This window comes from Vespa mandarinia, chromosome 17 (assembly GCF_050613455.1).
Source record: "Vespa mandarinia isolate Hongniang chromosome 17, ASM5061345v1, whole genome shotgun sequence".
In the NCBI taxonomy this organism is placed as follows: Eukaryota; Metazoa; Arthropoda; class Insecta; order Hymenoptera; family Vespidae; genus Vespa; species Vespa mandarinia.
The window spans coordinates 4,378,293-4,402,089 of record NC_140826.1 but is presented as its reverse complement, the minus strand read 5'-3'; the positions used below and the strand labels follow the sequence as shown (position 1 = coordinate 4,402,089).

At 41.7% G+C, this 23,797-nt stretch overlaps 1 protein-coding gene across 4 annotated transcripts in view; it reads right to left on the bottom strand.

The window, feature by feature from the left end:
- Positions 1-23,797, bottom strand: part of LOC118443541 (LIM domain only protein 3) — a 73,976-nt gene that overhangs the window by 17,914 nt on the left and 32,265 nt on the right. For 3 of the 4 annotated variants that reach the window (XM_035870700.2, XM_035870702.2, XM_085662136.1), the window contains exons 2-4: positions 11,673-11,801; positions 11,439-11,576; positions 10,793-10,918 (exon numbers count right to left, since the gene is read on the bottom strand). In XM_035870700.2, the coding sequence (XP_035726593.1) occupies positions 10,793-10,918; positions 11,439-11,576; positions 11,673-11,764 (356 nt within the window). In that variant the 5' untranslated portion in view covers positions 11,765-11,801. Of the gene's footprint in view, positions 1-10,792; positions 10,919-11,438; positions 11,577-11,672; positions 11,802-13,693; positions 13,825-23,797 lie in introns of those variants that run through there. The other variant, XM_035870703.2, reaches the window with a different exon arrangement.

Here is a 23,797-nt window from a genome sequence, read left to right as displayed (position 1 = left end):
CGTTCTCTTACGTAATCCACCATTAACCAAAGTTTCGTTTATTTATTTATATCAATATAATGTCGTTCACTGTTTCCATTGTAATCGTGGAAATTATACCGAGGCAGATCTGTAAATTTCATCGCTCTTCGATTAACAATGGATATTAAATCACAAAGACAAATAATTAATACGATTTATATATTTTTAAAAGTACATAATGTCGATATTATCAGATGTGTTATCGGAAATGACGCGAATTTGTTGTGTTGTGAAAAAAAATAAAGAAAGTAAGAAAAAGTAATTCTTAAAAAAGAAAAAAAGAAAAAAGAAGATAAAAGCTTAAAAAATCTCACTCCAACTATGATCTAAATATTTCGACGAGGCAGAGATCAGCAGCACATCGTACGCTATGAAATTCGAGTAATTTTCATTGACAGTAAAAAGCAGCAGGGAGTGATAGCGATTCGGTGGAACATTTTAAACGACTATCATTTTATATCGTCGACCTGGACAAATATTCGCGCATTGTTTCGACGGTGGAACGAACGAACGAACGAACGAACGAATGAACGGTCGGTGTGCGATCGTGACGGAGCACGCCCAGAACCGATTATAAATCGCGAAGGTCGCCGAGCGCGCGCGTCCGATAAATTGGGATTTTATTATCGTTAATAACCAACCGAAATTATTATCCGTTGATATTTACGCCGAGGCTGACCGTTCGAGCCGTGCTACAACGAACCACCCCTCTGATCCATCCTCATCCCTCGCTTCACCTCCTCTTGCAACCCTCCTATAACACGCTGCTGCTATGTGTTCGAAAATTTTCTCTCTTTCTCTCTCTCTCTCTCTCTCTCTATGTATATATATATATGTATATCTATCTATCTATCTATCTCTCTCTCTCTCTCTCTCTCTCTCTCTTTCTTTCTCGTTCACATTTTGCCCGTTATTTACGCGTCGCGCGCATACGCTTCATACGAACGCTTTTCGCTTCTACGAGGGGCTTACGAATGTTTATTGGCAAAAATTAACGGGCAATTTGTACCGGCCGGCATTGTCGCCGGTAATTATTATTTTATCAACGTTCGTGCGATCGAGAACGAGAGAAAAAGAGGGAGAACGAGCGTGAGAGAGAGAGGGAGAGAGAGAGAGAAAGAAAGAGACCGTTCTCCTCTTTCCTACTCTCTTTCACACCACCGTTGGTCGCTGCCAATGGCACTCTTATTATTTATCGGTTTTGCATTCTGCATACCTGTGTACCCGTTCGTTTTCGTTTAGAAATTTGTTGTTTCCTATTATCACTGATAATTAATGCCTTTCTACCGCTCGTATTTTTCGTTGTCCTTTCTTATTTTGCGATCCCTTATAACGTCCCACAAACGTAAGATCTAATTGATAGATATATGAATTAGATTTATTTGAAAAAAAAAAAAAAAAAAAAACAAAGAAAGAGAAAAACTATTAAAAGGTTGGAAAAGCCTTTGTGCAGATTTTTATAGTATGAATGAATTTTATGTAATTCTTCGAATTGAAAAAAGAAAAAGTAAAAGAAAAGGAAACAAACGTATCTAAACGATAAAAACTTAATTAAAAATATTATTATTGATATCAGATCGATAATCGATTGGATAGGGTAGCCATTTATATGGTGAACTTTTGATTATAACACGATAATGATCGTAATAGTAAATCTAGGAGGGCAGCGAATAGCCCGCGGGAAATCGTGTTGCTTTCTATAACGATATTTGCAGGAGCCACGCTGCGCGGCAATTTCGGTATCGTTTTATCGTCGCTAGAACGAACAACGTCGGCGAACGCGAAAGCGTGCGCTTATACCCGGTGTTCGTGCATGCACGCGCATACGTTTCAGCGCGTTTTCGAGTGGGCTCCTACCATTTCTCTCTTTCTCTATCTCTCTCTTCCTCGCTCCCTGTCTATCTATTTCCCTTTCTCGCATGCATCGGACCAGCCAACGCAGCCGCTTCAGCTAATTTCGTATTTGCTCGATTAATTCCGTGCGTTTAACGGAATTTGATGTTTCGCTAATTATTCTATCGTACCTTTGTTGTAGGTCTCATAGGATAACCGAGGATGATCGTTCCGAGTACTTTTTTTTTTTTTTTTTTTTTTTTTCTTTTTTTTTTCTTTTTTAACACTTGTATTTTCAACCAATAACTCTTCGCGATAGAAAAAGAAAAAAGAAAAAAGAAAAAAAGGTCGATCTGATAATCATATTACGGCGTCAAATGTGCGCCGCTTGTATTTTCTAAAAAAGGAAACGAAGGAAAATGAAAATATCAGTGTACAGCACGCATGTACAATCGCCAACTAAAATCTAGTTAGTTTCGTTAACACTTATCGATCTTCCATCTCTCTTCTAACTCTTCCTCTTTCTTCCTTCCTCGTGGTAGTCGAAAGCGCGACGATAAAACTGCGAAGGAAATTCAACGTCAGGAAAGACGTATACGGGCCCTGGCCTCTCTACTCTAAGAGTTTAAAGCCATGTTTAAGCCGTACGAGGCTTAGACGCGTCTATTCTCTAGCAAGGGCCCTAAACCGGAGATTAAGCCATCACTTTGCATGAGGGCGCTTCAAAAATCCAAGGCTTATATCTAAGCGATGGCGATGTCGACGTCGACGACGACGACGACGACGACGACGACGACGACGACGACGACGACGACGACGACGAACGAAGGACGACGACGAAGAGAATGAGGACGAGGACGACGAGGCTGCCTTTGCTAATGCTGCGTACCGGTCATGAATTAATTCCGACGTTCGCTCCTATCGCAGCTTTCCTATTTACGACAGCTACACTTTTTTATACACGTCTCTCCGAGAGAGCCAACGCTTAATCACCCGTCCAGATAGATACGTCCAGAGTTCTGAGAAACGAATTAGCTTGAAGATTAATGCTCGACGAGATATTTATACCTAGAATCAGATCGATGTTTTTCTTTCTTTCTTTTTTTTTTTTACTTTCTTTCTTTTTGCTTTGCTTTGTTTCTTTTTCTTCTTATTCTTCTTTTTCCCCCCTCCCTTCTCCTTCCTTCCTTTCTTGCTTTCTTCCTTTTTTTATTTAGGCGTACAAGAATACGTGCAACGATTGATCTAGGATAAATGATGAAAGTTTATGTGGTTGCATTGGGCGGGGGAATGTATTCTTTTCCAAGTAAAACTCTATTTTTTGCGTTGTCCATTCTTTTTATCAATAGTATATTTTAGGACAGGAAGGGTTGTGCGCTAGGATAGGCAGGAAGTACGAAGGGTGTATAGCAAGCTACCAAACTAAATGGCCCAGCACGTTTTCATCCTCGTGCACGAATATATATACACATATATATATATATATATATATATATATATATATATATATATTATATAGAGCTACGCGTTTACGTGCAACATAGCCAATGATTTATGTATACCGCTAATTACCAGCATGCACTGCACTGTTTTATCCGGCGATCATAGTTTTATTAGGGCAACCTGTGCATTGCGGTATTGTCAGCGCCAAAAGCACCGGTGGCTAACAACGTACACCGGCTGCAGCGTAAACCTTTGCTTTTGTAAACTTCCATTTCTTTCCGCGGATTTTTTTGAGATTGCAAATTTCTTTGGAAATTCGACGACGAAACGATTTTTAAAGAAGAGAGTAACAAAAAGAGAGAAATAGAGAGAGAGAGAGAGAATAAATAAATTAACACATAGAAAAATCGTCGAGTGAATTTCTTTGTTTCGAAAACAATTTTCTACATTCATCGACAGAATTTATTTATTGGAAATTTTTAACGAATGAAAGAATGATAAGTTTGCGATTGCTTGTCCCATGAATATTCATAAGTGTTACGCGTTTCTATGCATTTTGACATATACATACATAGATACATACATGTGTAGATACGAGATGCGTATCGCGAATCGTTCGAGCGCGAATTTTCATTTATCCCCCGAAAAGTGCTCGAGCTCGAAACGGCGTATGGTGTATGTGTGCGCGATCGGTGAAGCGAAAATCGAGTGCCTGGGAGAGCATCTTCTTCCCTCCGTTATCATCAAGTACCGGACGGATGAAAATTTATACATCATTTTCAAGTGCGGTCGAAACAATTAATGATAGATAGAAATTTATACTACGTTGAGAGTTGCTCGTTCAAGTCGAGGGGAGTTCTCTTTCTCTCTTTCTCCCTCTCCTTTTTTCTCTTTCCCTTTCTCTCTAAACGCGTTCAAGCACGAAAACTTCAAAGTGATGTTTATAATCGAAAATAAATAAATTCTTGCGAGTTATAGATCGATCGTTTCGCTTGATTTTCTCCTTTTTTTTTTCTTTCTTTTTTATCAATTTTTTTCGATAACTATAGATCGAATGTGGATTCGACGTATAGTATGACGTTCTTCTTTTTTCCCCTGGAATAAAATATTATCATGATTCGTTAAGGATTTAATTGACAAGTAGATTGCCGGTTGAAAACAAATTGAACGACGAAGAATTAAAATAGATCGAACTATCGTATTATGGGTTTAACAACGTTGAATTAGAATAATTAAGAATCGATTTTAAAAGCGAGTAATCCGAACGACGTATGGAAATATAAATTTTCATCGTGACTTTTATCGATTCTTTTATTAGAGAGGGAGAGGAATGGGGTTACATTTTGGGGAAAAAAAAGAAAAGAAAAAAGGAAAAAAAAAAAAAAAAAAAAAAAAAACAGAAAAAATAATTTCGTATCGTTTTCGGTCGCACGCATTCGCCTATGTAAGCTGGGCTTTTATCGGCCACCTTCGTGCCGTACGTACGTGCACCCTTTACCGAACCTGTTGCCACTTGACCGCAATGTTCAATTTGTGTCAGTTCTCGGGTTCGATGAAACTCGAACGGTTTTTGGTTCGCGTTACCGCGTTCGTTCGCAGGCTAAAGCAGTCGCAAAGCACGAGCTCCATTTTAGCAGCGACAAAGAGTAGCCGAGTTACGCGATCCTACGACTACTACGTATGTATGTTCCCATTTCACTGGTGTAACGTTTAACGATCCGAGCTAAAATTTATTTTATTCAGCTGTTCGAACGATTTAAGGGTGATCGTAAAAAAAGAAGAAAAAAGAGAGAGAGAGAGAGAGAGAAAGGAAAAAAACTTGTCGCTAGTATTTAAGAATAAATCAAGATGAATTTTAAAACTGATAGATGTAATTACCTTGTTTATATTGATCACAAGTGTATATAATAAGATCATCTCTCTCTCTCTCTCTCTCTCTCTGTCTTTTTGAACCGATCAATTAAGTTTCTATCACATCTTGTGTTAAATTCATTAGGAAAAACAAAGTATCGCAGATGTATACGAGCGTGATAATATCATCTTTCTCTCTCACTTTCTCCCTTTCTGACTCTATACCATCATATTATTGACAAAGGTGTGTCAATCGTGAGAGTAAAGTAATCGGACGCTGTGCTTTACGTTTATAAACGGAATGTTAAAGCTCTCGTTGAAGCGATAGTCTTCGGATATCGTTGAGAAGAAGGGGTTAGAAAGGGGAGGGAGTACTAGGATACGCATATCGTTAGTACTACAGCAGGGTCTCTGTATACATAGAGAGAGGCAACAGGATCGTGCGTTGAACATAGAGGAAAGGGGTTGGCCTCGTCGAAACGCAAGAGGAAAAGGGTGAGGAGAGTGTCAGAGAGAGAGAGAGAGGAAGAGAGAGAGAGACGGCGAGAAGGATAGGAGGGAGGGATGGTTGCTGCTGGCAGGTCTATCGCCATCGGAGCCGGCAATGCGAGTCTAGGCTATCCGGTGACAAAGCAGCTTCGGATCGTGCAACGAAGCCTCCTCTTCCCTCCCGCCCTTCGGCTTTCCTCTTCACCCTACCGTCGGATTATCACCATTGAAAATGGTGCAACTGAAACCCCTACTGTTCGGATGCAGCGGCGCTTGAACGCGATACGCGAGCCGACAGAGTCCTGCACCGACAACCGGAAATGAATTCCTTGTTGCGCCGGCCACGAATTTATCGCCGTTTACGAGTTTACCGCCGATTACGTTCTTTTCTTCTTTCTTCCTTTTGTTCTTACGTGACGCGTGTGCTGCGAAACTCGAGATGAGGATATATTACTTTTTATCGTCGTTCGTTCTTACGATAATCGACTGTTTCGTAGAAATCATTGCATTAGATTTTGAATGATCGAGAGGAATTTATGAGGAGATGAAGAAACGTGTTGTTAATCGATTTTTATAATAAAACATGTGCTCGTATTCCGTACCTGTTAACGCAATTAACAGGCTAAGAAACGTGCGAAATTGTTGTACGTTCTTGTTGGGAGATCGTGGAATTCGCGAGATGAGGACCGTCGATCGCAGGTCTTACCTACGAAGTAAAGTGAACCACCCTCCTAGGGATCGTAACTAAATTGGTGGCAGTATATTACCGGTCGGACTGCCGCATTTAATTTGAATATAATCGTGAAAGGAGATCTCAGAAGCTCGGAGGTAACAGGCGACGCGCGCGGGAGTGCGTGACGTTGACCGGAAGTGCTCCCGGGACACCGGAAACAAAATGGCTGCGCCCTCTCTCTTTCTCTCTCTCTCTCTTTCTCTCGGTGTGTCCTTGCGATCTATCCAAAGGGTATACTCGAGCTTGAAGATTTCATAGATGGAACCTACTCGCAAATAATGATGATAATAATAGTAATAACAATAATAATAATGATGATTACTATTATTATTATTATTATTATTATTATTATTATTATTATTATTATTATTATTATTATTATTATTATTATTATTATTATTATTATTATTATTATTATTATTATTATTATTATTATCGGATAACATTCTGTAGTGTTAAAAGCACCGTACATATTTTAATGATGAAAATGTAAACGGTGTCTAGGTTTAATTGAACGCGTAACGGTAGGCAGCTATAACGGCGAGTATTTTAACTGAATATTAATCGGCCGACATTCGATCAATGTTGTTTGACGTATATTTAAACATTCACGAGCATTATCATAAAGTAACGCGTTGTTAATATATCATATATCGCCCAAGTCCGTGACTCGTGCTCATATTACGAATATTCATTCTCTGACCGCGTTTTTGGAATATTTCAATAAGCAAATTATTATCGCGAAATATAAAATTAACCTATTTTTTTCTCTCTTTATTTTCTTCTCGTCGTTTCTTTTTCTTTTCTTTCTTTTTTTTTTTTTTTCTTTCTTTCTTGTTTTGTTTTGTTTCTTTTCCCTTATTCTCGAACTATCGCGTTTACTCGGCTCGTTAAGAGAATTCAATATTAAACAGGCGCATTCGCGTGGCTCGGCTCGGCTCGGTTCGGTTCCGTTCGGCTCGTTCTACGCGTAAGGCAAGTCGAATGATTTTCTAGTAATTACGATGCCGGGCGATGATTCGCGTGGGAATATAGCAGAGCATGCCGTTCGATAAGCTCCGCGGAACAATAACAATTAAGCCGGCTGACTCGTAATGCCAAAATTTAGTATAAGCACGAACAATGGTTTGCCTGTTTCGAAGGGAAGGACGAAAGCTCGCTCGACAATAGCCGAAGCGTACTTTCATAAACAAAGGAGAGCTTTCGAACTTCTTGGGTAAGATCGTAAGGTGCCTATGAAAGAGGTAGGAAGCTCAAACCAGAGAGAGAGAGAGAGAGAGAGATTCGAATGACGAGGCGTCGTTGTTTGTTTTCAGCCAACGAAACAATCGAGCCTTTTTTTTTTTTACTTGATAATTACTAATTTAATGAGCGGAGAATTGCTCGCTGCTATAGTCTCCAAATTGTTTACAACAGAAATTCCGTGTCAAATTCTTCTTCTTTTCTTTCTCTCTTTTTTCTCTCTGTTCTTTTATTTTTTTTTCCTTTTTTTTCTTTCTTTTTTTTTTTTTTTTTTTTTTTTTTTTATATATATATATGCCTATACATTTATACATATATACATATAATATTTTTTTTCGTTATTCGGCGTACACACCCAGTTTGGATTTATACACGTTGTCGGCGTGTGCTTTTGAAAAATCGATAGTTCAAAACGGTCGACGATAAATCAGTAGGGCTCGTCGACGAACCACGACATCCGCTTTAAAAGCTCGACGTTCGCGAGACGGGTGTTAAGCGCGCCGACTCTCTTTTTTCGCGGCTCCGAAATATTAGCCGAAAATTGAGCCACGATAAAAAAGGGGGAGAGAAAGAGAGAGAGAGGGAGACAGCAAGATCACTCGACGTCGACGTCATCAAAGTCGTTACGTAGCACGGCATGCATGCTCGTTAATGGATAAACGGTGCTCGTTTATCGAATAGCTTAAACGAGAAGGAAGGAGAGAAACAAAGTGACAGAAAGAGAAACAACAGAGGAGGGAAGAAATAGAGAGAGAGAGAGAGAGAGAGAGAGAGAGAGAGAGAGAGGATGGTGTTAAGGGTCTAAGGGGATGGCGGTGGTGGTAGTGGGCACCCTTAAGAGTTTACGGTATACGACTTGCCTCAGGAGCGTATGATTAAACAACTCAGGTGTTTTATGCTCGGTTCGTGTAGATCGCGTGACCCAACGGCCACATCCGTTTCCGCTTTTACGTACACGGTCAACCCGCCGTCTTCGGAGCCCCCCTTACCAATCCTTTGCCTTAAGGGTTGCACGTTACCATCGGCCACGAAAGAAAGTATACTTTCGACGTATCTCCGAGGCATGATCGCACTCGCTCGATACTCGCGTCCTACTACGAGACTCGAGTCTTACCGAGAAATCCATTGCCACTTTTGTACTTTCTATTTTCTTCGAAAGCTTAACACATCTCGCAAGTTATAAATAATGAAAGTGTTTTTTTTTTTTTTTAAAAAGAGGGTAAAGGAAATAGTTCGCCCCTCCGGTCTGAAATTTTTCCTTTCGATCGTAAAAACCAAGCCGAACTTTCTTTTCTTTTTCTACTGAGCTATGCTTTTATTACGCTTTGTATTTTAGATCGTTTCGATTTGAAACGTTAACTTAAAACCTAAGTACATACGTCGTACGTAGTTAAATTTCCTTCTAAGTTTGTCATAGTTTCGATTTTATCCAGACTTTATATGAATCTCGTTAATGTTTTAAGAGAAAAAAAAATCTACCACTTAGTTCCCTATTTAGGTCGAACGTTATGAAATGAAAGGTCAAGGAAATGCCGTAGTTTGACATTTGAGGCACGAAATATCATCCAACCCCTGTCACTCGATCTCTCTCGCTAGTCACTTTTCTAGCTTTCTCTCTCTCTCTCTCTCGCGAACATTTCAAAGTAATTTCATTAAACGAACGACGACGTCGTTCGATAATATAATCGAGCTTCTACTTCTTTTTTTTCTTTTATATCTACCTATACACTTATCTATCAACTTATTTCTTCAATAATTTTTACATTTCTCACTCTTTCGATTTTTATTAATATTTATTTTTCATAATGGCACGTTTTCAAATCGTTCCTCACGAGTCACGAAACATTATCGAACAATTAAAGCCGTTTAATTAATCAGTCGGCTAACACAATAACGAGCCACGCCATTCGTATATTTCGACAGGAGCAATAGCTAATTGCATAATATCTAATAAACCGTAAAGCGGATATTGAGAGAGTAATACGATGATTATACGATGGAGTGTCGTTACGTCCTACCTTTCAAAATATGCTAACGATTTACGTTGCCCCATGCCGAACATTATCGGGTTTTACTTTTATCTATAATAGTTGCGTCGATACAATAGTCGACCGATAGATTTCGAGTTAGATATTGATATTACTTTAGATTCTTTTATCGTATCACATTGTAAGTTTTTCGCCTTGACTTATCCCTCCCTTCTCTCTCTCTCTCTCTCTCTCTCTCTTTCTTTCTGTGTGTGTGTGTGTGTGTATGTACTATCTCCCCTTTCTCTCCTCCCCATCTTTCTCGCCAAACGTCGAGAGCATTCTCATCGTACACCCTCTCGCCACTGAACTCGCGAGTTTTCCGAGAAATTAGTCGAGTTGATTTGCATCTGACGTGCACCTCGAGGCACCCACACGTCGCTCGCATAGTTCGAAACTCTGACTTTCCTTTCGCCAAATGTCTCGGCTCTTCCTACGGTAACAGGCGTATACTATCGCGTCAATTATTCTCCTCTCCTGACTGTGAAGGGTATGAGAAAGAGACAAAGACACACACAGAGAAAGAGAGAGAGAGAGAGAGAGAGAGAGAGACGGAGTCGTCACTCTCGAGTTTTCCATTGGGGGAAGATCGCTGATGTTACCCGCAATTAATATCTCTCGAAAATTTATTCTTTTCTTTCTATTTTTTTTTTTTCTTTTCTTTTTACTATCTTTAAAAGAAATATATAAGAAAGACGAAAGAATCGAAATTTTTTCACTAGCAAATACCATCATCACATAGACAACCAGGAGGGATGTTGGTGGTTAGAGTTACAGACTTCTGACTTTCATCCCGATTATCTTCAGTCGGCAGATACGAGGTGGAGGTGTGTTCCAAAGACGTAAGTCTCGGCACGAAGAACTTTCGGCTTAACTCGCTTGTTGTGAATAAGTAAGCGAAGTGTTGCAAAGTGCTGGGAGAAGTTTTGGAAGAGTGAAGAGGAGAGGAGAGAAGGTGGTGGCAGCCCGCGCCCCTTCAAACGCGAGTTGGGCCGACTCGAATTAAATTGTTATACGGATGAGCTGCCACGAGGAAAGAGACGTTTTCTTCCTTGTGCGCGTGAATCTTTCATTAGCTACTATCTAGCTACTTTGGTTCCACTCGATGAAGGAACGAACGTGTTCGTCGTTGAAAAATTCCTTTATCTCTTACTTGTGATCGCATTCTTGACAGGAAAAACATTCCAGATGATAGACGTTAGTTCTTGCTCTCATTACCATCTCGAACGCTGGTATGACTTTGTTACATGCCGCACAGTAGCCGGTGTTTCCAAAGAGCCTGGACAGAGAAAAAAGAGAAAAAAAGGAAAATGAAGAAGAATTATTTTCAATCGTGTACGATTCGCGCACGTCGACGAGGGACAAAGAAAATATTAATTTTGACACCGACGCATGGAATAAGATCCCGAAGAAAAATCGTACCCTCGATCGTAACGAGTGGCAATAAAAGCTCATGGGGCCATCGACGACGAGTACTACGTAGTCTTCAAATATTGGCCCATTAATAAAGGACACGAATGGTGTTTCGATAGGCAGACGCTACGGGCACCTGCCTGCTTTCCCTCGGGAGCTCGGGTAATCTCAACCCGCTTTATTTGCTTCGCTTGTTTAGACGAGAATGTGGATGTATTCAATAAGGGAAAACTCATCTGTAAAATTCGATTTGTTTTGCCTCCTCTGGCTATTCGGCTCCTCTTTTCCTTGTCCTCCCATCCCTCCCTTGCGCATCATCCCTCCATATCTTTTTTCATTCCTCGCATTGACTCTTATTTTTTTTCCCCAACGATAAGAAGACTCACCTCAAGTAATCTCTTTTGCAGAGAATTAAATTGGCCTTTGTATAAAGCGTAGAACCGACCTCTCCTAGTCTGCAATCGCAGCAACCACATTTCAAACAGTCTTCGTGCCAATACAAGTCCAAGGCTTTCAATAAATACCTGAAATAATAACGACGACAAAAGTATTACCGGTAAATTTAATTTTTAATCTTCTTATTTTATACGTCACGTTTTTAAATTATCAAAGACACTCACCTTTCCGTGATAGTCTTGCCACAACCAGCACATTCTTGCTGAGTCGCCCCGTTTTTACTACTTGGTTCATTCTTGCTCACGTCCATCATCATCTTTTTATCTCCGATTCCCCGTCGGAGATCTAATCGACTGAAAATAAAGAAACGAAAAAGGATCATAATCCTCGGCGTTTGACGATCGATCGAACGAACGAACGAACGAACGAACGAACGAACGAACGAACGAACGAATAATCGTATGTACACTTGCGTCCCTTTTAACAAGTTTCACCGGCATCTGGCACTAGAACGCGTCGGCTTGTCTATGAGTAATTAGAGTTACGGCTCGAGAATTTAACCGCGCGGTTTGGTACCATCTGTGTCCGAGCGTGGGTGGGCTCTCTCTCTCTCTCTCTCTCTTTCTCTCACGATGCGGTCAGAGTTTAGAATCGAATTAGTTTGACCCTCCCTCCACTTATTCCGTGCTTAAGCGTCACCAGTTCTCGAACCATATAACGAACGATCGAACGAACGAACATCTCCCTGTATTTTCGAGTAAGACATTGTTCTCCGGTTTCTTCGACAAACGTTCCTTCCTCGTTTCGCAAATTATTCGCTTTTCTTTTTAATCCTAGTTTTTCTTTTGTTCTTTTCTTTTTTATCTATCTTTTTCTTTTTCCATAAGAATTTTGATTTGGAACGAGACAATATCTATAAAGGATGTTTCTAAGGAAATGGATCCGATCTGAGGCACCCGGTATTATATTTACGAGTAACTCGCTATGAGCAAAGTTTGTGCGGTTTCAATATGTCCTATTTCCCCCAGTTATAGCCTGGACACAATATCACGAGGACGTTGTTAATATCTTCCATGCGGTCGCGACTTCAGAGACAAATATTAATACTTACGAGGAATCCTTTGATCGGTTTAATTGTAAAGGTCGAGAGTTCGGTATTTCGTCTTATTTCGTTGACTCGACGATTCTTATCTAAGTACTTATATATACAAATATAAATGTGTAATAATATATATATATATATATATATATATATATATATATATATATACATCTATGTGAATGGAAAATTCGCCAATTTATCAAAGATTTCTTAACAATTAATCTAATAAAAGGATATTTCTAAATTTGATCGCAGGATTAATCTCACGAAATTTAATAGGGGAAACGTGTTTTAGCGCATTAAAACGTAGAACCGTCAGTCGCGAATTGTGCCGACAACGCGTTTGGATTACCGTTGTTCCATTATCGTTGAAACGAGAGCAACTTCGGTTACGAGAATCACAACGAGGCGAGTTAATTAATCGAGTTGAATCGATTATACGCTTTACTCCCCCCACTCTCAACTCCCCCACCTCCTTCTATACCGGCTACCGATAAATTGAGTTCGTTATAAATAATAGTACAATAATTATTATTCGTAAGCGTGCAAGCCCTACCACCTATGAAAGAGGAGGGTAATGATTAATGGAATAACTAACCAGCGTAGGGTGGCTAAATTATGCAAACTATTAAATCCGCTCGCGCACAAAGTTTCCCCACATAATAATTGCGTGACGAATGTTTCACCGTTAAATCCATGCGAGTCAGTCCACGAGGAATTCTATCTTATCGCGGAATTACGTTTACGCGGGAATTTTCTCCACGGTTGGTGGTCCGTCTTGAATTAGCCGTGGTTCTACTTTTACGCTTTCTACACGCGATCGTTTCAATAAAAATAATTCGAAGGTTAATTCGTTGCCACATCGTAGAAGGATTATTCATTGAATTAAAATAGGATAGAACGACTAGAATTATCGAGTATGTTTGTTACGATAGAAAATTAATATTTTTTCGCCCGTTCGCCCGTCTCACGAAAGAGGAAAGAAGAAAAGAAGAACAAAAAAAAAAAAGGAAAAATTCTTGACGACAATCCTAGCGGCGGGATAAGATCGCATGCTCGATATAGTTGCAAACGTGTTATCGTAGGATTTGCTTTGAATGACTCGTTTGTAGTATCAAGGAAAACGGAAGTAAGTTGAATTACATATGCCGGCATTCCAAAACGGAAATTCCTGCGGACTCCGACCTGGATTCCAACGAAGACCTCGGAAACCTTCGACGACCCTGCGTGGCCAGTCGATTTCCACTTTGTTCTGCAATTTGCGTGAAGGCACACGTCTCCTACTCCCTTTCCTCTCTATGGCGAAAGTACCACTGAGGAGGGCTTGAAAAACCGGGCATTGTTGTGGCTCCCTCAAAGCTTTGTTTCAAACGTTGCCGTGCCGGAAGTTCGAACCCCCTTACGAGGGTGAGAATGTGAACTAGTAAAAGAGAGAGAGAGAGAGAGAGAGAGAGAGAGAGAGAGAGAGAGAGAGAGAGAAAGGGAGTGAGAGAAACGCAGAAAAGACGAACGGAACGCGACGGAGTTAATTCTTCGAGTACGAAACAAAACACCTATACACCTCTCTCCCTCTTTTTTCTTTTTCTTTTTCTTTTTTTTTCCACGACAGAGGATAAAGTACTTTAACAGAGAGAGAGAGAGAGAGAGAGAGAGAGAGAAAGAAGATGATACCTCTTGTAAGATTATTCTTCTCTTAATTAAGGTACCTTACTGATAAGGACATTCATGCGTTTCCGAGTAATTACTTTATCTTCGTGTTCTCCGTTCGCAAAATCATATTTGATAATTTCATCAGGCTGCGAGTCACAGGCATTTACGAGTATGTACATCGAATTTTCTAATTGCCATTTATCCGTGGCTACTGCGAAAAAAGGCAGAACTACGTATGTGTACTATTTAACGTGGTCAAAAAGTCAACGGAGCAGAGGCGGAATGGTTCGTTGGAACGTAAAGAGAGTGAGAGAGAGAGAGAGAGAGGGAGAGGGAGAGACAGCGAGTTCATAACGAGAGACGTTCCTTTCGAAAGTAGCTCGCATCGTTGGCGATCCGTTCGTCAGGTACGTGATTGGATCATCCACGGACGGTGATCTTCAAAGCGACGATAATTCGATTATCCGCTACACGTTCGACAACCGCTAACTCGGCTGTTGTAAGCCGGCCCTGCTTGAAAAGGCGGCCTAAGAGCTGCCTCTTTGCCCTATCCCTCTCTCTCTCTCTCTCTCTCTCTCTCTCTCTCTCGCGCGCGCTCCCTCTCTCCCTCCGTCTCCATCACTTCCCCTTGTGTCAGGTTGATGCGTTTTCCTTTGTCAAATTTTCTCTTACGCTCATGGGAATAAAGCTGTCACTTCGAGGAACAACTTAGAAGGCTGTTAAAACGTTCAGTTTTGTTAAAAGAATTGATAGTGTAAGTATAAATAATATCGCTCTACTCAAGTTTCATTTTACCTAGAGAAAATATTATGAGGTTGAAAATTATCAAATAATTCTTATTAATTTTCTTTGAGATTTCTTTTGCATAATTATACGTACACGTTAAGTACAAGTGAACGAAAAGAATAAATAATACGACCGTATTGTTGTAAAAAGTAGAAAGAAAGTAGGAAAGGAGTTGGCTGGTCCGTTATCGACTTGGCTGGGCAGTCTCGATGCAGTTCTCAAGGCTCCGCCCTTGCTGCATTCGCGACAGCCTCTCGGTGCCACCCACGAGATCGTCGAACGAGGAGTACCACCTCTTCCTATCCCTCTCTCTCTCTCTCTCCTTCTTCTCCTTCTCCTTCTTCCACCATCGTATCGACCACCCCCGCGCGCTTTCCCTCGAGCATCCCCCGCGTCATGAGAACGCACGTTATCGCGTTTACATCGAGCGAATCTCCGTGAAAAGTTTTCTGCAGAGAGTACGAGCTTGCTAGCGAACGAACGAACGAACGAACGAACGAACGAACGAACGAGCTAGCCAGCCCCTTTTGTCTTCAACAACGCTGCTGCAATACAGCGTCGTTTCTCTTACTTTCGGAGAGAGAGCGAGTCCGGTGAGTCGGTCCATTAATTAGGCGGGCCACATTAAGCCAAGCATTAATATACTCGGCTGGTTGTTTTGTTTTATCCCGCAGGAAGGACGTAACCTTTCCCGGATGCTGAGGAGAAAGAGAAAGAGAGAGAGAGAGAGAGAGAGCGGGAGAGAAGGAAGGCAACGGAGTATGGAGTAAGGGGTGGACCGGTGGTGTAGCTTTGCCGCGGGGTGGCCCGCAAATTATTTTGCTCGTCTTATCCCAAGGGACTGTTTAAATTTTGTAAATCGCGTCTCTCGAATCCTCTAAGCCAGCAGCTTCCTCCTCCTCCTCCTCCTCCTCCTCCTCCTTCTCTCTTTTATCCGTGCAAATAGCACTATGGAAAAATTAAGGAACACTTTGGAAAAATTAAGGAGATAACGACCTTATCCTTAGGTCATTTCGACCTCGAAGACAAGAACGATTCGAAACTGTGACAATAGTCCTCGATGCAGTTTCCGAGGACAAACGTTCGTCTTTGGAAAGTTTTGATATAGAGATTCTCACGTTTTTACTTCGTTTATATAATATTATCGTTCGCGAGAACGTGCATGATTAGGATAAAGAAAATTTCAAATGATGATCATTTTGCTCCTCTCGTATTCGGAATAATCATCGAAGCTCTCTCATAAATCGATGTTCTACCTGCATCTCGGTTAAGCCTCGTTTGTTGTATACCGTAGAGCGCGAAGATTTACGTTTTCTCCTTGATACTTTGGCAAATCGGCTTACGAGGTGCGTTCGAAATGCCGTGCAGTAACGGCAAGTAGTGGCAGTAGCCGTACTAGCAGCACCACCAGCAGCAGCAGCAGCAACAGCAACGGAAGCAGCACGTAGGTGAGAGAGAGAAAGAGGAAGAGAGAGATAGATAGATAGAGAGAGAGAGAGAAGAGCGCGTAATTTAACGGGCGAAAGGAATATTTCCCACGGAATAAATCTCGCGTAACAGCACCAGTGAAATCCTCGTTTACCCGGTATTCAACCCTTGCTAATGGGGGTAATTTAAGGGATGTTTTAAGCGCCCTCGGGCCACACGTGAGCCGCACAAAAAGTTCTCCACGTATTACGAGCACGGCCCGCTGTAATCGCGCATTAGCATTCCGAACGAGCCGAACGCTTAAAACTCACGCTTCTATTCTCTATCTGTCTCATTCTCTCTTTCTCCGGGTGACAAAGAGGACGAAGAAAACGTTCGAGCGATACCTGAACGAAAGGTTTTGCTGAGCTTTTTCTTCTTTTCTTTTTCTCTCTCTCTCTCTCGCGCGCGCGTGCGCATTAGAACGCATAAAATGCAACAACGTTTCATTTAGTTTCTTCCTAAAGAGAAATTCGTCAAAAATAGGGATAAAGGTAAATGTCCATTTAAAAATGCGAGTGAGAAAGAGTAATAACGACGATGAAGGAGAGACCGAGTTTAACGAGTTCTTTCGCGCCGATAAACGCGAGCTGCCCTGTACTTTCTTTCTCTTCTCTTCGTTCGTTGGTAGGCACGGAGGGTTAATGAAATTCTAGTCAGGTCGTGGAATTCTTTCGTCAGGTGGCGATGCCACACTGGGGTCACTTCACCCTCGACTTCCTCCGTCCCTTTTCTCTCTCTCTCTCTCTCTCTCTCTCTCTTTTAAAGGGAACGCTATCTGGCTTAGTCGTCGTTGTCGTCGTCGTCGTCGTCGACGTCGTTGTTCCTCTCCTTGTAGAGAGTAGCTGGCTACTGCAGTAGGTGGGAGTTCGTTGGTAGTGTGGCGGAGGGTCTCGTGGTTGAAATGGGGTGGTGCGCAGTCAGATTACGTTAAGCTATGCCCGTACGTGCTCGCATGGAAGTTCCACCCCCGGACCGGCTTTACCACCCGGCCTGGCAAAATGTATTTATTGTTGTTTGTCCAGCGTTCTGTATACGGCCATCGTGGGAGAGAGGATGAGAGCCAGAGAAGGAAGAGGACGTCCTGCTACCATCGTCCTTGTTGCTGGCTCGGGGCTTTGCTGGGAGAGTTGCAAAAAAAAGGAAAAAAAAAAAACAAAAAAAAAAACAAAAAAAATATTGCCCGGGCGAGGGCACCGACGATGCCAAGCATAAATTTAAGTGACGCTAGCACCTATCCGCCTAACGCCCTCGTATCTCTCTGAGAACACCCTTTTTTCCTGCTCCATCTCTTTTCGATTTCAATCCGTAAATACACCTCTACTGTCCTCCTAAATCAATCCTCTCACTATATACCAAGAACACTTTCTCTTCTTTTGTTTTTGATAAGGAAGAAAACAAAAAAGGGAAATAAAAAAGAAGAAAGGAAGAAAAATCAGGGAAAACATTCGTAGATTCGTGCTAGGTACGACGACAAAGGGGTCGTAACTACTTCGGAAACTTTTATCTTGCAGGATTAATGGATGGATTAAAGTATTTGCGGCAGGATACGGGCTGATTGGGGTAAATCGTGCTGGGATTAGAACTTGATTGGCTAATTTGTAAGTGTCCCTGGCAGCGCAGTACCGGCGAGTTAACGATCGATCGAACCACATTCTCTCTCTCTCTCTCTCATCTTCTACATTCGACGATCCGTGATAAACTACGAGACTCTGAAATCCGATGGAAATTCGAACGATCGATTTATCGCGTGTCTCTTTTCTAAGCTCGATATCTTCTATATCAAGAGATAGGATATTCTCTTACAAAAGGCAAATGAACATCAAAGTCTAAGGACGATCCATTAAGATTGTGCAAAGCAACCGAGACGAGGTCATTCACGGATCGTTCCTTTCCTGAGAGAACTATCTAGAGTTGGCCGAAGGAACTTAATGTGCGGGCTGCTGACCACATCGGACTGATTTACATCACGTCCCTTCGTAGAAACCGAAAGGGCACCGAAGGGAACTTGCGGTCGAGCCAATGTACCTGAGGATGGATCTAGGTTTCTCTCGTTTGTTCATAGATCACGCCAACGCTTGCGGATCGAAGCAACAACTCTTTTTGATTTTCTGCGTTTCTTCGAATCTTTTTTTTTATTTTTCTTTCTTTTTTTTTGTTTCCTTTTATATATATATATATATATAAAGAAACGACGAATTTCCCGAAAAGGAAACAAAAAGGATACGTACAAAGAGATTTCGTGCGTAAAAGCGAGGAAAAAAGGATAATGGAAAATGGAAACAGAGAATCGCATACTCTCTCGACCCTCGTTTCGCGTCTGATCGATGTTTCGAAATATTTCCAAACAGAAGTGAAGCGTCCAGACGTTCGATGCCCGTCGTCCCGGGCGCTTCCTGTCTCCTTACAATTCGCAGACAGTTCCTAGCAGAGTATAGCAGCAGTAGTAACAGGACACACTGTGTATACGGGGGGACAAAACGTGGAAACCCGTCCGTCGCTTTCTCTCTCTCTCTCTCTCTCTCTCGCTCTCTCTCTTTCTCTCTCTTTCGCTCTCTCTCCCTCTCTCTTTCTCTTTCTCTCTCTCTCTCTCTTTCTCTTCTCGTGATGATGGACTCGCGAAAGATAAGGGGCCATTCATGACAAAGACAAAACGTCGCGCTGCTCGCGTCCCTTTGCTTTACTCGTCGCTTTGCTCCACCTCCTCTCTCTCTCTCTCTCTCTCTCTCGCACACACACACACACACACACACATATACACACACATACTTGTCCCACAGTGCGATCGTTCGTTTACCACCCCGTTCGAGGAGACAATGAGAGTGGAAACTTTTATTATTAATGTTTCGCGGCAAGATAACGAACGTGCCTGCTCGCTTTTTCCTCCCTCTCTCTGTTTTCTTTCCCATCATCCGCACGAATTTATCCTAATCGTTCTTATCTTGGAAAATTTTGCAAAGAGAACGTATCCTGCGAAATTCGAACTATTTCGTTGATATCGCGTGTAAATTTAGAAGAATTTTATATATATATATATATGTGTATATATATATATATATATTTTTGTTGTATTTGCATTTATAGCCCTCGTCAAAAAGGCAAGCACCGGAGCCTTTCTATCAAAACGTTCGCGATTCTCTCTGAAGCGTGCTCTTACGCGCGGAGTAATTCGACGCTCGGAGTTCCGTGAGCGATTTTAATAATGATTTAATTAGCATTCCTATGAGCCGGCATAAATCAAACGAGCGCCGCGTGCTCGAGGTAGACCGAGATCGAGCGTGAGGGAAAGAGAGATGGAGATAGAGAGGAAAACGCCCTAAAGAATGTTTATTAATCGCTTCACCTGCCCGTTTGCTGGCTTCCAACTCGTCTTTCTCTTTCTCTCTCTCTCTCTCTTTATCTTTTTCTACCTTTCTGCTTGGAAATTTAACGTTTAATTAAAGGTCATAGTCCTAACCACCATAGACTTACCCTTTTTATTCTTCTTCCGCTAAGAAAGTTAACAACAGTCAAAAATGCATCCATCTTTTCACCTGGCAATCCAACGAGTCTCTAATCTTCGCGAAGATAATATCCAAGGGGGATGAAGAAACGGGCATGTATATATTCCAGTTAATTCTCTGACGGATTGGAGAGTTAGGCGATTCATTCAAGGTGGTTTCAAGCCCGACCGAGTGCCAGACGAAGGTCCATACTCTGGGAAACATATTCTCGAGCGTTTCATTGCTTGAGTTGAGAGAGAGAGAGAGAGAGAGAGAGAGGGAGGAGCGGAGGAGAGAGATAAAGGGTAAGCTTGGGAGATAATGTTACTAACAACGTAAATAAGGAAGAAGCGGTTTACTGTCTAGCAATGAAGATATTCGACGTAGACTCAGCATCTCGTAATTACGTATTCAACAAATTCATAGTGGCAAAGATTTATCGTATTTAACATAATGTATCGTCGAAGCGTATTAAAATACTCTTTGTAATTTTTAAGAGACGTTTCTAATGAAAGTTTTTTTTTATTCGTCAAATTTATCCGAAACGATCGATTCTCGTTGATTTATCGTCGTTTATGACGACGTCGTCGTCGTCGTCGTCGTCGTCGTTGTCCTTTAGAAAAGTTTACGTGGAAAGCCAGTAGACGTTCCCGTCCGAGTTGGACGTAAATGTCGAAGAGATTCTCGACGAGTCCCGTTGTTCGATGGCGGGGCTTCCCTTCTTCTTTTTTTTTTCCATTCTTTTTTTCCTCTGTCCCTCTCTCTTTCACTCTCTTTTTCGAGGAGTTCGGTTATTGACCACGCGAAGAGTGCACCTCGTTCGCGAAGGCGAACACTTAATCCGAGTGGTACTCGGTTAAGCTAGTGACAGGAAACGTCAGGGTGCTGCCGCACCATGTGATATATCGCTATTCGCGAGTAAGTACTTTGAGCGTGTGGTGTGGGGATAGAAGGGAGAGGAGAGTGGAGGGAATTGAAGAGAGTGCGAAGTATGTATGAGAATGTGTAGTCCGTATACATAGACATCGAACCTTTTCCGAACATTGTCTGTCACGAATGAAAGTTCTAAATTCAGCAACCTGCGTTGTTGTGGCCGATACTTGTTGATTCTTTGAAAGTCCCATTCGTACAGATCAAAATCATCATTATTTTTGTTCGATTTATTAAGAATTACTGGATATACGCGCTTCATTGTGGTGTTAGAATCGGACGTGACATATATCCTAATTCGACGATTCCACCAGATCTGCTGCGTTAATTAGTCACGCGATAGAAGCGTCGATACACTCGATCGACCCAGCCGGATTTCTGGCGCAACGTAGGTAGGTATATGCGAATTCATGGCTATCGGAGCGAATGGAAGGGCTAGAGATATATATATATATATGTATATATATATATATATATAGTGTGTGTGTGTGTGTATGTATGCGAGCGTGCGTGTGAGAGTCTGGGACGCAACCGATAGTGGCAAACGTTCGTCGCTGACGTAACGTCGAGCGTGCGCTTAATACGGTAATTATGCGGCCGTTTATGGCCCGGACAACCGAGATCCTTCTGCCAAGTCAGCCTTTGCTTAGGACCTAAACGATTCACCACTATCATCGCCCCCTAACCACCCACTGTTGCCCACCATTCTCCCAACACATTCACCTAATCTCTATCGACGTTAATCCCTCGACTTGGATTTCATGATCTCCTTAAAGTATCATTCGACGTTTATTCTTTTTCCTTTTTACGATCGTTCTGACTTCTTTTTTTTTTCTTTTCTTCTCTTTTTTTCCTTTGTTATCCATAAAATATCTGATGAATATTTTACGCATTAGAAGCGCGCGTGTATCGTTTCGAACGACCATATAGGTATCGATAATCCAGGCGTGAGCTTTACTGAATCTCCGAAATCTCGATGGAAGAGAGCGAGAGAGAGAGAGAGAGAGAGAAAAGAGCAGAAGCGAAATATTTGCTGAGGGAAGATAGAGAGAGAGAGAAAGAGGGAACGTGAGGTAGACGAGGAGATACGAAGTCCGACTCGATCGAGATCGAAATGAAAAAGAAAAAAAAACATGCGCACAAAAAAAAAAAGAAAGGTCAACGGAGTTATTGTTTTCGTGATGAATGCACATAAAATAATGAAAACCTCGAGAGTTAGAGTGAGAGAGAAAGAAGAGGAGTACGGGAGAAAGAGAGAGAGAGAAAAAAATATATCGCACGTAATACGAGCGACAGCGCCATAGGGGTCCGCGCACTTCGCGTATCTCCAAAAGAAAACTATTGTCCATCGAAACATAACGGGTTTGACTTCCCATAGGACTAAATTATTCCATTCGACGATACTTCGGATTTATCGCAAGTTTAACATTACACAGAAGTTGGAAACGGCGCGAGGGATTCTGCCGGATATTTATACGGTTTGGATGCACGCACGAGGATCACTCTAATGGTTTTATTATACTGATACCCATGGGATTTCTTGGTGCACGCATTCACGCCCGCGGTCGAGGCCACCACGATTTCCGCGCCCGTGGCATCGTCTCCTCGGAATTCGCAACTGCGAATCCCTCGCGACGGGAGGGATGTGGAAACCTTTTTTCCTTTCCTTTTCTTTTTTTGGTTTTTTCTTTTTTTTCTTTTCTGTTTTTTTTTTTTTTTCTTTTTTTTTTTTTCTTTTTTTTTCCCAAAGAATACACACAAACGCACGTACAGCAGATACACGTACGTACGTCGCTTCAAGTAGAACTTCTCGAGAGACTTAACGCGTGCATTCGAACACGTCGATCGCTTCTCGATTCGATAAGATCGTTTTAACTAATCAATAGCTAATTTTGAAAAGATGGATATGATAAAAAATAAAAAAGAAACAAAATCTTTATTAGACTAAACTAAAGAAGTAAACGGCATGATTAAATGAAAGATATATTTTAATGAAATCGAAAAATGAACAATGGACCATTGTGATAGGAATAACGTTATATCATTTACTCGAAAAGATATTCTTTTTATTTCCATGCTTCTTCCATGCGAGGAACGCACAAGGTCAGATATATACTTTAAGGGTGGAAGAATGCCAGAGCCGATGAAGGTACTGAAAGGCGGTTCCGGCACATCTTTCCTATCGAGAAAAACGATTTATCATCCGGCCCGTTCCATAGGAATATTGAATACGACAAGATAATCTCTCGACACCCTTCTTCGCCCCCTTTTAGCAGCACACCTCCTCGGCCGCAAACCCAGCGGGTTCGATCTGTACGTTGTTGGTGATGATAGTGGTGGTAGTGGTGGCGATGCTGCTGCCGCTGCTGCTGTTGCCATCGCCCGCAAAACCACCCCCGTAACCCCCGCGACAGGCTTTTCCACGAGAGAACGGTGGGTAACGGTTGTGCTTAATGTACCGCACGGGCCGATAAGCCGTTATACCTTCGTGACGTAACCTCTAGTTTTTGCCTGGCAAAGCGGGCCCCAGACTCTCGTCCATCCCTTCTCTCTTTCTCTCTCACTCACTCACTCTTTTGACGATGTGCTTTGGACGATGACAGCTTCTTATCGGCTAACCAAGCTCATTTCGTATCTACCATTGGGCTCGTCTATCATTCAAATTCCATCGATAAACCATAACTCAATAGGTTATACCGAGATCAATCTGAAAATTCAGACGACGTCCGTAGGAACGTCGGAACAATTACAATCCGATAATTTATCAGTATTATCTTTGGAGATCATCAGCAAGTATTTCTTCGATCCTCTAGGACACAAGTTCCTGAGATAGCACTCGAGATCTCGCGACTTAATTATGCTGAGTTTCCGAGCGTGGATCCGAGCAGTTATGCTAATCCAACCTTATTAATAAGAGGACTATAGAGGGTAG